At 43.6% G+C, this 13617-nt stretch overlaps 1 protein-coding gene across 8 annotated transcripts in view; it reads left to right on the top strand.

Moving 5' to 3' along the window:
* Positions 1 to 13617, top strand: part of pias2 (protein inhibitor of activated STAT, 2) — a 93919-nt gene that overhangs the window by 60926 nt on the left and 19376 nt on the right. For 7 of the 8 annotated variants that reach the window (XM_073064032.1, XM_073064029.1, XM_073064028.1 and 4 more), the window contains 2 exons: positions 823 to 983; positions 6517 to 6656. In XM_073064032.1, the coding sequence (XP_072920133.1) occupies positions 823 to 983; positions 6517 to 6656 (301 nt within the window). Of the gene's footprint in view, positions 1 to 822; positions 984 to 6516; positions 6657 to 12149 lie in introns of all 8 variants that reach the window. The other variant, XM_073064033.1, reaches the window with a different exon arrangement.

Raw genomic sequence — 13617 nt, 5'->3', positions numbered from 1 at the left:
AATCAGCCAATCATGTGGAAGCAACTCAGTGCATGAAAGCAGGCAGACATGGTCAAGACGCTAAACTTCAGAATTGGGAAGAACTGTGATCTAAGTGACTTTGACTGCAGAATGACTGTTGGTGCCAGATGGGTTAGTGTGACCATCTCAGAAACTGATCTCCTGGAATTTTCACACCAGCAGTTTCTAGAGTTTACAGAGAATGGTGCAATAAACAAAAAACATCCAGTGAGTGGCAGTTTTGTTGGCACCTTGTTAATGAGAGAGGTCAGAGGAGAACAGCCAGACCAGTTCATGCTGACAGGAAGATGACAGTATCTCAATAACCACGTGTTACAACAGTGGTGTGCAGAGGAGTATCTCTGAATGCACAACACGTTGAACTTTGAAGTGGAGGGCTACAGCGGCATAAGACACTGAACATGCAGAAATACACTTGGTGGCCGCTTGATTAGATACCCCCTTGAACATTGCACAGATGTATAGGTTAGGGTTAGTAAGTTGTGGACATGCTATGTTGGCATTGGAAGCTTGGAGATGCCTGTGGGCTGCCCAGCCCAAGATATTCCTCAGACTGTTGGTCGTTGACACAAATGACGCATTTCACTGTTTGCTTTGGTGTCTCAATGTACATGCAACAAATAATGCTGATCTCTTTATTTTTATTTACTCCAATATTCTGCATCAACTAGTTGTCAAAATGAGAATGTACACATTTTACCGTTAAACTGAACTTGTGATTTTTTAATTTCACAAAATTAGTGTGCATATTGATTTGAGTTAGTTTTATGAAGTTTAATGTTTGGCTTTTGATTTTTATAGTTGGGGAAGATGCGTCTGACGGTCCCTTGCCGTGCTGTCACTTGTACACATCTACAGTGCTTTGATGCTGCACTCTACCTTCAAATGAATGAAAAGAAGCCCACATGGATTTGTCCAGTCTGTGATAAGAAGGCATCCTATGAGAGTTTAATAATAGATGGGTATGTTGTAAACATTGGCAACAATTTAGTTTTACTGTTACATTTTGTGTTTAACAAATGGTATCTTCTAGTTTTTGTTTTTCTTTGAGTAAACATAGATCAGAAAAATGAAACATGAGAATTTTAAAGAGATCACTTAATCCAATAGTTTCTGAGACACAACAGTAATTGCACTCTGCAAAATAATCTGTTTATTCTCCTCTAGGGAGGTGAATAAACAGTCGGTATTTTGGCTGAGAATCTTCATCAGGACTTGGCCCGAAATATCAATTGTTTATTCCCCTCCATGGATGCTGCTTGATTTTGAGTACCTTCAGCATTTGGTGCGTGTGCTTAAGCTTTTTAGCCCCTGAAGAATCTTGTGATTATAGAGTTGTAGAGTCATAGAACACTACAGCACAGAAACAGGCCCTTTGGCCCTTCTAGTCTTTGCAGAACTATTTATCTGTCTAGTCTCATCAACCTGCACCATAGCCCTCCATTACCCCTCCCATCCATGTATTTATCCGCTCTTCTTCCAGGCCACTACTATTAGGGACGCATAAGGGCTCCGGGATTCAGCGGTGATCCCAGCTTCCTTCAACTTACGCAGGTGCTGGCGCACATCTTCCGCATCCACGGGCCAGTTGCTGCGACCTCTCTCTAAACGGGGTGTCCTCAGTCACTCGGATGGTATGGCGAGTGCTCCTGAAACAACCCACATCAAACTCGCCAAGGCAAAAAACATTTTCCAGCTTCAACATCTTCTCCACTAGCCTTTGCTTCCAACCTGGTGGCACAGGAGAGTCCCCAAAGTTAAAGGCCTCAGCAGTCAGCTTTCCTCTCTTTTCTAACCGTCTCCCCCCAGCAGGCCTCATTGGGGTGCTGGACATTACAGTCACCGGGAACAAATGCACCAGCAGCATCCCTCTCTTAAAGGTGATTTCTCTCTTCGAAGTGTTCCTGACAGTCACAGCAATCCTGCTCGCCTGTACCACTGAGGGCCTCTGCATCCCGGGCCTCACAACGCCCCAGCCAGAAATTGTGTCTCCCCCTCAAGGTCTTCTGGGCCGTCCACTAAAAAGGCCTTGCCATCAGGCACTCCGGGAAATCTGGGGTTTCCCATCACTCTCGCTACTTCCCTGGCCTTATTACCTTAGGTTTCGACTGGGTGCACCACACAGTCCCTTGTTTAAATTTGGTACCTGGCCCAGTGTGGTGCCGCACTTCCTCAAAAGCAGCATGAAACGCTGGGTGCACGGCCCGGGTCTCCAAGAAGTTCTCACCCGCCCTCTCCTGGCAGGCCCCCATAAGCCTCCGCACCACAGGGGTGTTGGTCCCCACCAGAATTGAAGCATCCTCTGTCTCAACCGGGTCCGGACAAACCAGCACTAACATCTCCAGAACTTCGGACACTCCTAAATTGGCTTCTGAAAACTCCAGTCTCACTGACAAATACCCATCATATAGATAATCACCAGCACTGACGCCCCAAATCTCTAGCGTACTGAATGGGGTTGAGGACAAATGCTTTAAGTACTGGTTGTAAAACGAACGGTATAGTAACTTGACCTGTGACCTGGTGTCAAGTATGGCTTTAGCATAGATCCCCTCTATCTGTAGTGACACACTGGAGTGGTGTCCCACTAATCCTTCAGGATTCAGGTCTTTTGCTTTTGAGGGTCCCTTGGTACATTGCTGGGAACGTGTTCCCCCAGAGACACCAGGCCGTTCCCTCACTGGGTCTCCTCTAAGTTTCCCGACACCTCTCCCTGCTTGGATACCCGGGGACTCACCCTCCGAGGGGCTCCCTGCCGCTCACATTCCCACCGGAAATGGCCCTCTTCCCCACAGTTATAGCACACCCCCTTGCCGCTCACATTCTCTCGGAAAGTGTTCCTCTTTCCCACAGTTATATCACACGCTACCGGCCACCCCTCTTCTCGTGGACCCCGCCGCTCGCAGCCCTCTGCACTGTCTGTCCCCTGGGGGGGGGTTCCTGCCTACCGACCCCTCAGTTCTCAGCTCAGCCACTGCCTCCTTTATCAATATCACCCTACTGACAGAGTCCTCCCGCGACCTCAACGCATTTTCTTCCCCCCTCACATCTCTGATCATCTGAAAGAACGTCGGAAGAGGGCGCGTTTTATAGGACTACCAGAGACTCCAAGCAATTTTGTTCTCAGCCTGGGCACCTCTAGTCACCTTGATCCATTTTAACTGATCCACCTCCTCTGCCTGAATGACCCCCCCCCCATGCCATCTCTAGCCGAAAAAAGTACACGGAGAGCTTCTCTCCCTGCTCTTGGCGCATGTTTTGAAACTCCCCGAGGAGCTCTCAGTTAGCTCCTGGTCAACCCAAAAGCACTTTCCAAGGCTTCCAGATAGTCATTCAGAGTGACAGCGGGCTGGTTATCCTTCACACTGTGCACTACCCCAGCCGCCACTCTTCGCAGACTTTCAACCAATCACTGTCGCTTTTCGTCATCCGAGCACTGCCACTCACTTAACAACTGCGTCATTTGCTCTATCCAGGTTTCATAATCCTCTTCACCTTCGAGGGTGGGTGTTATCCCAGAGAAAATTCTTATTCTCTTGCGGGGTCCCTCTTCCTTTCTCGCCAGGGAGGTAATGGCAGATGCCAACTCGGAACTCTCGCCTTTTGCTAAGGGGCGGGAACTAACCAAATTTTCCAAATCTGACCACTTCATCCTTCAGTACCGAAGGAATTCGTTCCCTAAGATCTTCTCCCTCCTCTGCTGGCAACCCAGCTCGCTAAGCTCCAGCCACTCCCTCCCCGACAGTTTACAGACATCATGGTCCCGCCTCCCCTAGGATGCCGATCCTCTCCAGCAACTCCTCACAAGTCTTTGTTTGTCTTCACCAACATTAGGCCTGTGCCCGTCTCAAAATCAAAGTTTCGCAATCCAATTTCCACTTTGCCAACAGCTTTAACTGTACTCAAACCTTGGAGTATCACTTCATCCGATGCATTAGTCTCTGCCCCCCTCAACAGGCACGCATTGCTCACTGGCACCCCTGCAGCTGCACACCATCGCTGAAAGTGGCTGTTGCCATCACAACTGTACTTTAAACAGAGTGATAACACAGCATCTACAGAATTCAAACCCGGATGAGGGCCCCACAAATGTAACACTCATGCTTGATTAACTCACGTTCGTCTAGGGAAAGCTGCTGTCTGCCCCTCCAAACGGCATAATCACATTTGTATGGATGCTGTGTAATACACTCCAGTACAAACCCACAACGTAAAATATCAGACAGTACACATATGCGATTAAATGATTACACTTTATAACTCTGACTTTGGCTAAAGGGTTAACAGAGAAACAGAATATAAAATGAAAAGAAAAAGGCGCCACTTTTAATAAAATAGTTCATGCACAAATAAATCTTTGGAGCTAGTGCCAGTGATGGTGCTGGCTGAGGATACGTCCATACTAGACCGGATAATTTTGAAAACGCCGGTTTCGAGTAAAAACAATAGGCGTCCCCACCAAGCGTTTTTGAAAATAACTTTGTCCACATTAAAACGGGTATTTGGGCGAATCTCCTCCTACTGGGCATGCGCAGGACACATCTACAGAAAACAAGCGACATGTTTGGTGTTGAATCTCGCTGTGAAAGTGCGTGTTTTTGCAGTTCCAGACTAGAAAAACTTAAAATGAAATTGCCAAATGATGGACAGCTGTTGGCACTCGCACAGGAGGACTTAAAACTTAAAAAAAAACAAGTACTGGAGTGTATGGAGGCAACTGACAGAGAGTTCACGGACAGTATGACCTGGCTGACGATGAACATTGAAAAACTGACTAACTCTGTTGCATTAATAAAGCACCTTGTTAACAGACAGACAGACATACTTTATTGATCCCGAGGGAAATTGGGTTTCGTTACAGCCGCACTAACCAAGAATAGTGAAGAAATATAGCAATATAAAACCATAAATAATTAAATAAAAATAAGTTAATCATGCCAAGTGGAAATAGTCCAGGACCAGCCTATTGGCTCAGGGTGTCTGACACTCCGAGGGAGGAGTTGTAAAGTTTGATGGCCACAGGTAGGAATGACTTCCTATGACGCTCAGTGTTACATCTCGGTGGAATGAGTCTCTGGCTGAATGTACTCCTGTGCCTAACCAGTACATTATGGAGTGGATGGGAGTCATTGTCCAAGATGGCATGCAACTTGGACAGCATCCTCCTTACAGACACCACCGTCAGAGAGTCCAGTTCCACACCCACAACATCACTGGCCTTACGAATGAGTTTGTTGATTCTGTTGGTGTCTGCTACCCTCAGCCTGCTGCCCCAGCACACAACAGCAAACCTGATAGCACTGGCCACCACAGCCTCGTAGAACATCCTCGGCATCGTCCGGCAGATGTTAAAGGACCTCAGTCTCCTCAGGAAATAGAGATGGCTTTGACCCTTCTTGTAGACAGCCTCAGTGTTCTTTGACCAGTCCAATTTATTGTCCATTTGTATCCCCAGGTATCTGTAATCCTCCACTATGTCCACACTGACCCCTTGGATGGAAACAGGGGTCACCGGTACCTTAGCCCTCCTCAGGTCCACCACCAGCTCCTTAGTCTTTTTCACATTAAGCTGCAGATGATTCTGCTCGCACCATGTGACAAAGTTTCCCACCGTAAGCCCTGTACTCAGCCTCATCGCCCTTGCTGATGCATCCAACTATGGCAGAGTCATTAGAAAACTTCTGAAGATGGCAAGACTCTGTGTTGTAGTTGAAGTCTGAGGTGTAGATGGTGAAGAGGAAGGGAGACAGGACAGTCCCTGTGGATTCCCAGTGCTGCTGACCACTCTGTCTGATACACAGTGTTAAAATGTATAAATGTATAAAACATGTCTGCATCAGTGCTACCTTGTATTTCCATACAATGTTACATTAGGATGTTGCACATCTATTGTCAGAGAAGTTCTTGCATAAATAGGTAAACCACCTTCATACAAGCAAGGACAGAAAACAGGGCAAAGTGAGTATACTTATTTATTCAGTAAGTTATGGGTCAAAGTATTTGGTGAGTACATTTCTAACTCTTCTGGCTTCAGTCCCGTTGCCGTCTGTTCTGAAATTATTAGGTTGCATTCAAGAAAACAATGAAATGCCGTGCTGCCGCCACCGTCTGTTCCGGCACATCATGACAGCGTTTCTAAAAATTCCCAGTTACCCCGTCCACACTAGTCTGCACAATTGGCGTTTTCAAATTTACACACTCTGGAGGGCATTTTAGAAAAGCTTCATTTTCGGGGGAGGAAAACGCTGTTTCTGTGTGGACGGAGGGTCAAAATGAAGAGAAAAAGATTCGGTTACGGATTTATTCGGTCTAGTGTGGACGTAGGCTTAGTTTACAACTTTCTGCAGCTTTCTCTAATCCTGTGTACTTGGCCTTCCATACCAGACGATGGTGCAACTAGCTACAGATTCTGTAAGACAACTTTATATATAGGAGTTTTGGTTGATAATACTTGTATTACTTTTGACATTAAGATAACTTTGTATTTTCTTTCAGATTGTTTATGGAAATCCTGAATTCTTGTACTGATGTAGATGAGATTAAGTTTCAAGAAGATGGCTCTTGGTATCCAATGAGGCCCAAGAAGGAATCTTTGAAACTATCCAACTCACAATGTACAAAAGTTGAACTTGCATGTAGGTATAAATTCTTGGACTTAAAGATGCTTTCCTTGTTTAAAAAAATGCAATTTTTCTGTAATTTGATAGATTATAATACAGATGAAAAGATGTAAGGTTTTTTATCAGGCTGTTCATGAGTATTTGTGTATGTGGCCCCTTAACTAAGAAAGGATCTGCGGGCATTGCAGAGAATCCAGATGAGGTTCATGAGAATAAACAACACACGCAAAATGCTGGAGGAACTCAGCAAGCCAGGCAGCACCAGGATAGAACACGTAGAACATAGAACATGGAAATCTACAGCATATTACAAGCCCTTCGGCCCACAATGTTGTGCTGACCATGAGACCTACTCTAAAAATTGCCTAGAATTTCCCTAGTGCATAGCCCCCTACTTTTCTAAGCTCCATGTACCTATCTAAGAGGCTCTTAAAAGACCCTATTGTATCCACTTCCATCACCACCACCAGCAGTGCATTCCACACACCCACCACTCTCTGTGTGATAAACTTACCCCTGAAATCTCCTCAGTACGTATTTTCAAGCACCTTAAAACTGTGCCCCCTTGTGTTAGCCATTTCAGCCCTGGGTAAAAGTTATCCACACGATCAATGTCCCTCATCATTTTATACAGCTCTATCAGGTCACCTCTCATCCTCTGTCGCTCCAAGGCAAAAAGGCTAAGTTCACTCAATGTATTCTCATAAGGTGTGCCCTCTAATCCAGGCAACATCCTTGTAAATCTCCTCTGCACTCTCTATAGTATCCACATCCTTCCTGTAGTGAGGTGACCAGAACTGAACAAAGTATTCCAAGTGGGGTCTGACCAATTTCTTATATAGCTGTAACATTACCTCACAGCTCTTGAACTCAATCCCGCAGTTGATGAATGTGAACACACCATACACTGCCTTAACAACACTGTCAACCTGCGCAGCAGCTTTGAGTGTCTTATGGACAGACCCCAAAATCTCTCAGATCCTCCACACTGCCAAGAGTCTTACCATTAATATTATATTCTGCTTTCAAATTTCACCTCCCAAAATGAACCACCTCACACTTATCTGGGTTGAACTCCATCTGCCACTTCTCAGCCCAGTTCTGCATCCTGTCAGTGTCCCGCTGTAACCTCTGACAACCATCCAGACTATCTACCACACCCCCAACCTTTGTGTCATCAGCATATTTACTAACCCACCCTTCCACTTCCTCATCCAGGTCACTTATAAAAATCACAAAGAGGAGAGATCCCAGAACAGATCCCTGTGGAACACCACTGGTCATCAACCTCCATGTAGAATACAAATCATCTACAGCCACCCTTTGCCTTCTGTGGGCAAGCCAATTCTGGATCCCATACCTTCTTTCTTTCTGAAGGAGTCTTGCATGGGGAACCTTATCAAATGCCTTACTGAAATCCATATACACTACAATAATTGCTCTACCTTCATCAATATATTTTGTAAGATCTTCAAAAGAATTCAATCAAACTAGTAAGGCACGACCTGCCCTTGACAAAGCTTTGCTGAGTATTCCCAATCAGATTATGTCTCTTCAAATGCTCATGAATCCTGCCTCTCAGGATCTTCTCCAATAACTTGCCCACAACTGAAGTCAGACTCACTGGTCTATAATTTCCTGGGTTATCTCCACACCCTTTCTTGAACAAGGGAACAACATTTGCAGCGCTCCAATCCTCCAATACTTCTCCCATCCTGATTGATGATGCAAAGATCGTCGCAAGAGGTTCAGCAATGTCCTCCCTCACTTCTCACAGTAGCCTGGAGGTATAGCTCATCTGGTCTCAGAGACTTATCTAACTTGATGCTTTTCAAAAGTTCCAGCACATCCTCTTTCTTGATGTCTATATGTTCAGGCATTTCAGTCAATTGTAAATCGTCCCCACAATTGCCAAGGTCTTTTTCCCTGCTGAATATTGAAGCAAAGTATTCATTAAGTACCTCTGTTACCTCCTCTGACTCCATGCACGTGTTTACACTATTGCACCTGCTTGGTCCTATTTTCACATGGCTCATCTTTCTGCTCTTCACATATATGTAGAATTCCCTGGGGTTTTCGTTAATCCTGCTCACTAAGGCCTTCTCATGGCTCCTTCTGTCTCTCCTAATTCCATTCTTAAACTCCTTCCTGGAAACCTTGTAATTTTCTAGAGCTCTAACCTCTAAGCTTGAACCTTTCGTAAGCTTTTCTTCTTAACTAGATTTTCTATATCCTTTGTTACCGTGGTCCTTTCCCTGCCTCAATGCAGCATTCGTACGCAGAAATCCATGCAAATGTTCTCTGAACATTTGCCACACTTCTGCCATGCAATTCCCTGAGAACATCTGCTCCCAAGTTCCTGCCTAATAGTATAATTCCCCCTATCCCATACTAGCTAGCATACTGCCTGGCCTGCTGGGTTCTCCAGCATTTTGTGTGTATAGCTTTGGATTTCTAGCAACTGCAGATTTTCTCGTGTTCATGAGAGTGAACCTGGGAATACAGTATAAGGGTTAATGTATGAGGAGGGTTTGATGGCTGTCGGTTTGTACTCACTGGAGTTCACCAGTTTGAGGGGGGGGATTCTCGCTGAAACAAATCAAATATAGAGAGGCTTAGATAGGGTTCTTTGCGGCACTCCTCTGTTTTCGTGGATGTTTGTGAAGAAAAAGAATTTTAGGATGTTTATTGTATACATTTCTCTGACATTAAATGTACCTATTAAAACCTATTGAGTGGTTGTGGAGTTGATGTTTCCTGTAGTGGGGGAGTCTAGGACCAGAGGGTACAGCCTCAGAAAAGGGGAACATCCCTTTAGGGAAAAACAGTGAGAAATTTCTTTAGCAGAGGATGGTGAATCGATAGAATTCATTGCCACAGACGTCTGTGGAGACAAGTTATTGTGTGTACTTAAGACGGAGGTTGATCAGTTCTTGATTTGTAAGGAGATCAAAGATTACAGGGAAGAAGGGAGGAGAATGGAGTTGAGAGGGATAATATATCAGCCATGATGGAATATTGAGCAGATTTGATTGCCTGAGTAGCCTAATTCTCTTTCTGTACGTTTTAGTATCTATTTAAATTTGCTGAGCACTAGTTCTAAGCTGATGGTTTCAGTAGTGTCTATATTTGAGTACTAGTTCTGAGCTGATAGTTTCAGTAGTGTCTGTACTTGAGCCCTATTCTGAGCTGATGGTTTCAGTAGGGTATATATTACTTTGAGCACTAGTTCTGAGTTGATGGTTTCAGTCGTGTCTCTATTTGAGCCCTATTCTGAGCTGATGGTTTCAGTCGTGTCTATATTACTTTGGTAAGCACTAGTTATGGGCTGAGGCAATGTACAGTGGTGCTAGCAAGTTTGTGAACCCTGTGGGATTTTCTCTATTTCTTCATAAATATGACCTAAAATATGAGCAGATCTTCACATAGATCCTAAAACTAAATAAATAACACAGAAAACATTATACTTGTTTGATTATTTATTGAGCAAAATTATCGAATAGTACATGTATTTGTTGGAAAATGTATGTGAACCTTTGTTTTCAGTAACTGGTGTGACCCCCTTGTACTTCAACCAAACATTTCCAGCAACTGTTGATCAGTCCTGTTCATCGGCTTGGAGGAATTTTAGGTCATTCCTCTGTACAAAACTGCTTCATCTCTGGAATGTTGGTGGGCTTCCTTGCATGAACAATTTGCTTCAGGCCCTTCCACAACATTTCTTTCAGATTATGGTCAGGACTTTGACTTGGCCATTCTAAAACACAAATTTTCTTTTAAAGTCATTCTATTGTTGATTTACTCTTATCTGTCATTGTCTTGTTGCATCATCCAACTTCTATTAAGCTTCAGATGATGGACTGCTATCCAGACATTCTCCTGTAAAATGTCTTGATATAATTTTGAATTCATTGTTCCCTCATCGATTCCAAGCTGTTCAGGCCCTGAGGCAGCAAAGCAGCCCCAAACCATGATTCTCCTCCCACCATGCTTCACAGTTAGGATGAGGTTTTGGTGTTGGTGTGCAGTGCCCTTTTTCTTCCAGTCATAGCAATGTGCAGTTCTACCAAAAAGTTCCACTTTTTTTTCACCTGTCCACAGAACATTGTTGGCAGAGGCAGCACTGAATGTTTGTACCTTGTGTATTTGTGATGTAAATAAATTTTTATAGCTTTGTTAAAATATAATTTTTTTGTGTTATCTATTTAATTGGGTTCTCTATGTAGGTCTAGGACACATGAAGATCTGATCACATTTTAAGTCATATTTATGCAGAAACTGAGAAAATTCTACAGGGTTCACAAGCATTCTAGCACCACTGAATTGGGGGTGGGCTTCATCCATTTTTCTCCCTTGGTAGTTTTCTCTCTTCCATCTATCCATTGGTGTCATCTGGGATTCTGTCTGAAGCTAAAGATCATGTTCTGATGAGCAGTTATCATTAATATGCTTATTTGCAATATGGTGGAAGCTGTAATTTTTCAAGTATAATCTAAAAGTTTTTTCATAATATGTGTGATTGGGTATGCTGGAACAGGACTATTTTCTATCAATTATTTCTACAAGTTACTTCTCCAAATTAACATGACCTCTAAGTCAAATGTTCAACCTCCTCTTTGGTTAGGCTTTTTCCAGTGGTAGAAAGTTACTAAGCCCTTCAATAAATTGAAAGGAAACCGGCCATGTGGATCAATGCACGGGCACTTGTAGGAGGAGGAATTCACAGAAATGGCCAGTGTTGGAGGAACAACTTGTGGGCCTAGTCAGGCGAAATTTAACAGTATATAGAACATAGCACATTACACCACAGTAAAGGCCTTTTGGCCCATGTGGTGACAGTCTTTTAACCTATTCCAAAATCAATCTAACCATTCCCTCCTACATAGTCCTCCATTTTCCAAATAGAATATAGAATATTAAACAGAAGAGTTTTAAATTTTTATCCCTTAGTAAACTCTTCATCATCATCATCATTATCATTATGGCGCGGCTGGTCATGGTCTTTGACTATGATTATTCTTGGCACAACTTTCTACAGGTTTGCCATTGTCATCTTCTGTACGGTGTCTTTACAAGACAGGTGACCCTAGCCATTATTAATACTCTTCAGAGATTGTTTACCTGGTTGTGTCAGTGATTGCATGAGCAGGATGTGAAATTCTATTGTACCTGCTCTCATGGCTTCATGTGATCCTGATTTTTGGGGGGGTGGTCTAAGCAGGTGGAACACCTTGTCCAAGGTTGCCCTGCAAGCTAGCAGAGGGAAGGAGTCCCTTACACCTCCTTTGGTAGAGACATATCTCCACCCTGCCACCCAATTTTGGTAGACTAGCAAGTGTGAAGGCGAATAGGGAAGAATTGAAAAATCTATTTTGTGTTTCCAGCTTCAAATTCATTATCCTTTCTGTTGCCACATATTTGATAACTCTTGCTGTCCTTTCATCCTCAAGGACTATGCACTCTTCTTGCTGATTGTTTTACAGCTTTTGTTTTTGTTTTGATACCAAGCTCAGGTCCAGCTACCAGACTACTGAACCAGCGTGGATAACTTCACTCACCTCAACTCTGAACTGACTCTACAACCTGCAGACTCATTTTCAAGGACTCTACAAACTTTTTTTGTTATTTGGATGATTTGTCATCTTTTGCAAATAGATTGTCAGTCTTTGTTATTTATCATCTTCTTCTTAAGCTCCATCGTAGGACGTAGGCTGCCGACAGCAGCTCACCAGAGTCCTCTGTCCTGGACCAGTCTTTCAAGTTGTCCCCAGGTGTAGCCCATCTTGGTGTACCTTCCTCTTCCAGGGATGAGGTCTTTGGAGTTTCTTTTGGCATTTCTATAGCACTGGGTTTTTACGGGATAGGGTTGCTTGCCTCATGCCTGATCCCCTTCCTTTCACAGCCGGGCTTGCGACTATCCATAGCAAAGTTAGTTCTTCATAAATTCTATTGAATTGCTTTGTTCTTTTGTAAATGCCTACAAGAAAGTGAATCTTAGGGTGGTATGTGCTGATTATGTACATATTTTGATAATAAATTTACTTTGAACTTTGGGTTCTATTTGTTTTTCGTCACAAAGATCATGATGTTTCACATCCAATATAATACTTCAGCCCATCGGCTGAAACCCTTCAACTCGTTTTCAACTCTGGATTCAACTATGCTAATAGTTTCTTGCCATCACCTAACCATTCCCCACTATTCTCCTGTTCCCCATTCTGGCCTCTTACCTCTTCTTCTCATCTGCTTATCATCTCCCCCATGTCCCTCCTCCTTCCCTTTCTCCCATGGTCCACTCTGGTCTCCTATCAAATTCCTCCTTCTTTCAGCCCTTTACCTTTTCTACTTATCCCAGTTTCTTAATTCATCTCCCCGCACCACCTTTTCTTCCCATCCTAATCTCACCTAACACCTTCTAGCTTGTGCTTCTTCCCCACTGCACCTTTTCTTATTCTGACATCTTCCCCCTTCCTTTCCTGAGTTGATGAAAGGTCTTGGCCTGAAACATCAACTGTTTATTCCTCTATAAATGCTGCCTGACTTGCTGAATTCCTCCAGCATTTTGTGTGTATCACCCAACCAGTGCTGTGTTAGTTTTGACTGTATTCTGCAGGAGTTGTCCTGCAGCACCTAAAGGACAAACTGGTGCAAGACAGACAGACAGACATACTTTATTGATCCCGAGGGAAATTGACTCAGGGTGTCTGACACTCCGAGGGAGGAGTTGTAAAGTTTGATGACTGGTGTGTGCTGCTTAATGCCACTTACAGATCAGGCAAACAGTGTGTCTAATGTACTGACTGGGGGTTGAATTTAATGAATGAATGAAATTAATTTATTTTGGTCAGTACAAACATAACAAAAAGCATCATTTACAACGATGATTTCATAGAAATCTAAAATTAAAGTTTCAATTTTAGATCTGTAATAATTTAGGTTTGTTTTTATTGGCCTTGTAGCAATCGAGTTGTTTAAC

Source organism: Hemitrygon akajei, chromosome 13 (assembly GCF_048418815.1).
Source record: "Hemitrygon akajei chromosome 13, sHemAka1.3, whole genome shotgun sequence".
Taxonomy (NCBI): Eukaryota; Metazoa; Chordata; class Chondrichthyes; order Myliobatiformes; family Dasyatidae; genus Hemitrygon; species Hemitrygon akajei.
This window is presented reverse-complemented; position numbering and strand designations above follow the sequence as displayed.